Genomic DNA, 3,044 nt, shown 5'->3' on the forward strand with positions numbered 1-3,044 from the left:
CCTCTAGAACCCCCAGTTTGTTTCTCAGAGTCCATAGTCTCTCATGGTTCGTCTCCCCCTCCGATTCCGCCCCCTTCATTTTTCCCTTCCTACTATCTTCTTTTTTTTTTTTTTTTAACATATAATGTATTATTTGTTTCAGAGGTACAGGTCTGTGATTCATCAGTCTTACACAGTTCACAGCGCTCACCATAGCACATATCCTCCCCAATGTCTATCATTCATGCAGACTCAATGATGCCAACTACAGAAGTTATCTCAGTGAGAGGGGGTTGTGCAGGAGGGTCTGGTTCTTGTTCCGTGATGTGCTGGAGTGCTCTGTTCTCTCTGGAGGGGAAGGCAAGGTCTACAGATGCACAAAGGGAGGTCAGTAAAGTCATCTGTGTAACTAAAAAAGAAAAACATTTTGCTAAAGAACTACCAGACTAAGGGGCGCCTGGGTGGCTCAGTTGGTTAGGCGACTGCCTTCGGCTCAGGTCATGATCCTGGAGTCCCGGGATCGAGTCCCGCATCGGGCTCCCTGCTCGGCGGGGAGTCTGCTTCTCCCTCAGACCCTCCCCCCTCTCCTGCTCTCTCTCTCTCTCAAATAAATAAATAAATAAAATTAAAAAAAAAAAAAAAAGAACTACCAGACTAATCAGAAAGCCGAGGTGGTTTCAAACAGACTTTCTGGCTTCTGTGGCCTGGGAAAGTTCTAGTCCTTCACTCCTCAAGGCCAGTGGTCTACATATCTCAAAGAAAGTAAATTAGTTCTGTTACAGATCAAGGACCTTAGGTTAGCAAGTAAGGAGTGTACTAACTTGAAGCAAGGGAACCCTTAAGACCCGCTGGAGTGCTGTTCCACACACAGCACACGTTGGAGCTGGGCATTATTGTCTCAGTTTGCCCTTGAAGAGACTAAAGCAAAGAGAGGTTAAGTAACTGCCTGAGTACATACAGCTAATCAGTAGCAGAGCTGAGACTCAAACCAGGCGTCATGGTATTAAAGCTATAGGAATGGTCATACGCTAAGGAGTGGTGTGAGTGAAGCATTCAGAGGGAGGAACTGAACGTAGATCAGATGTCATTGCTTATCTTTTGTTTTTCCAGGTCTCTTTGCAAGGAAATAGCTTCAATCAACGGCAGTTCTGTTACACCTTCATCATGTTTCTCTTGACCAGAAATGCACTAAATAGGTTCAAGATTCGAAGCATTCAACAAATTAGGTCAAGACAGAGCCACGAAAATCATTCACAAGATTTCCATGACAAATACGGTAACACTGTACTAGCCAGTGGGACCGCTTTCTGTGTTATTGCATGGGTGTTTATAGCCACACAGATTGGAATAGAATGGAACCTGTCTCCTGTTGGCAGAGTCGCTCCAAAAGAGTGGAATGATGAGTAACCATCGAAGTTACTGTAATACAAAATTGTTTCAAAATCAGCTTGTCATTTAAGCACTCTGCTGCTCATTAAAATATAGCATAGTTGAAGAAATAAAATACATTTGAAACCTTTAAAAAGTTGTTTGGTTAAGCGACTGCCTTTGGCTCAAGTCATGATCCCAGAGTCCTGGGATCGAGTCCCAAATCAGGCTCCCGGCTCAGCGGGGAGCCTGCTTCTCCCTCTGACCCTCTCCCCTCTCATGCTGTTTCTCTCTCTCTCTCTAATAAATAAATAAAGTATTTAAAAAAAAAAAGTTGTTGAAAATACTCATTATAGTGCCTAAAAGCAAGACAGTAGCAATGGCTACAGGTTATAGCAGATTATGAATAATAAATATTTGAAAGTAGAGTTAATCATGTATTTTCTGTCTTAATGATTTACACTAGGTATCCCTTAGTGGGTATACACACATATGTACTTTACAAATTAGTTTAATTGTTTGGCAAATTCTATTGAATCTTTCCTTAAAACATATTCATGATAAAAAGAAACATATGCATAATCTGACTATTTTTCACATCCTTAATCTTTCTCGCCATGATCTGAATCACCATACTCTCACTGGGGTTATTATAAAAACTTTCTCACCAGTCTCCTTCAACACATGATGTACCCCCCAAACCTGCATCCTCTACCCCACCACACACAACTTTTTTTAACACAGAAGCCAGGATGATCATTTTATTTTATTTTATTTTTATTTATTTATTTGACAGAGAGAGAGAGCCAGAGAGCACAAGCTGGGAGAATGGCAGAGGGAGAAGGAGAAGAAGGCTCCTCACTGAGCAGAGAGCCTGATGCGGGGCTCAGTCCCAGGACCCTGGAATCATGACCTGAGCCAAAGTCAGATGCTTAACCGACTGAGCCACCCAGGCACCCCCCGAGTGATTATTTTAAAACATTAGTGATATCACTCCTCTTTTCAAAACCCAATGACTCCACATTTCACTCGAGAGTTAAAGCCAAAGTCCTTAGAAAAGTACACAGGCCCCCTAGATGCTGTACTGGTCAGTCTTACTCCTGTATCAGGACATTTCCATTTGCTCTTTTCTCTGCTTGGAATGTACTTCCTCCAGATCTTGTATGACTCATTTCATCATACTTTTCAGGGTTTTGTTCATATGTCATATTTTCAGAGGAGGCCTCTGACTACCCTTTTTAAAATTACAGCCCCTCCTTAGTTCGGGCTTTGTCTGTCCTGCTTCCTTGCTTTATTTTTCCCCATAGCAATTGTCATCATCTGAGATAAGATATATTTTGTTTATTGTCTGTGTGCAAAGCTCCATAAAAGCATAGTTTGGAAACTGGGTTTTTTGTGACTTTATCCCTATAACAGGGCTTGATAGATTAGACCTTCAGTAATTATTGGTTGAATTAATGAATATTAGTCTACAAATAATGAATTTGTTTACGACTGTGGGTTTGCAATGATTATTGGAGAGTATATTGGTTATCTATTGCTATTTTATAAATTGCCCTAAAACTCAGTAGCTTAAAACAATAAACATTTATTATCTCACCATTTCTGTGGGTCAGGAATCTCAGCTGGATATCTCTGGCTCAGGATCTCTCACTTCTGTAATCTGAGTGTCAGGGCAATAATCATTTCAAGGTATA

At 41.1% G+C, this 3,044-nt stretch overlaps 1 protein-coding gene across 1 annotated transcript in view; it reads left to right on the forward strand.

Annotated features, from left to right (window-relative positions):
* COX7B2 (cytochrome c oxidase subunit 7B2) overlaps positions 1 to 1,488 on the forward strand; it is a 146,926-nt gene extending 145,438 nt beyond the window's left edge. Inside the window, exon 2 of the mRNA XM_081813087.1 lies at positions 1,090 to 1,488. Within this exon, the coding sequence (XP_081669213.1) occupies positions 1,144 to 1,386 (243 nt within the window). The 5' untranslated portion in view covers positions 1,090 to 1,143 and the 3' untranslated portion in view covers positions 1,387 to 1,488. The remainder of the gene's footprint in view (positions 1 to 1,089) is intronic.
* The last annotated feature ends 1,556 nt before the right edge of the window (positions 1,489 to 3,044 follow it).

The sequence above is a fragment of the Leptonychotes weddellii genome, chromosome 2 (assembly GCF_054177405.1).
Source record: "Leptonychotes weddellii isolate Sample4059 chromosome 2, ASM5417740v2, whole genome shotgun sequence".
NCBI lineage: Eukaryota > Metazoa > Chordata > Mammalia > Carnivora > Phocidae > Leptonychotes > Leptonychotes weddellii.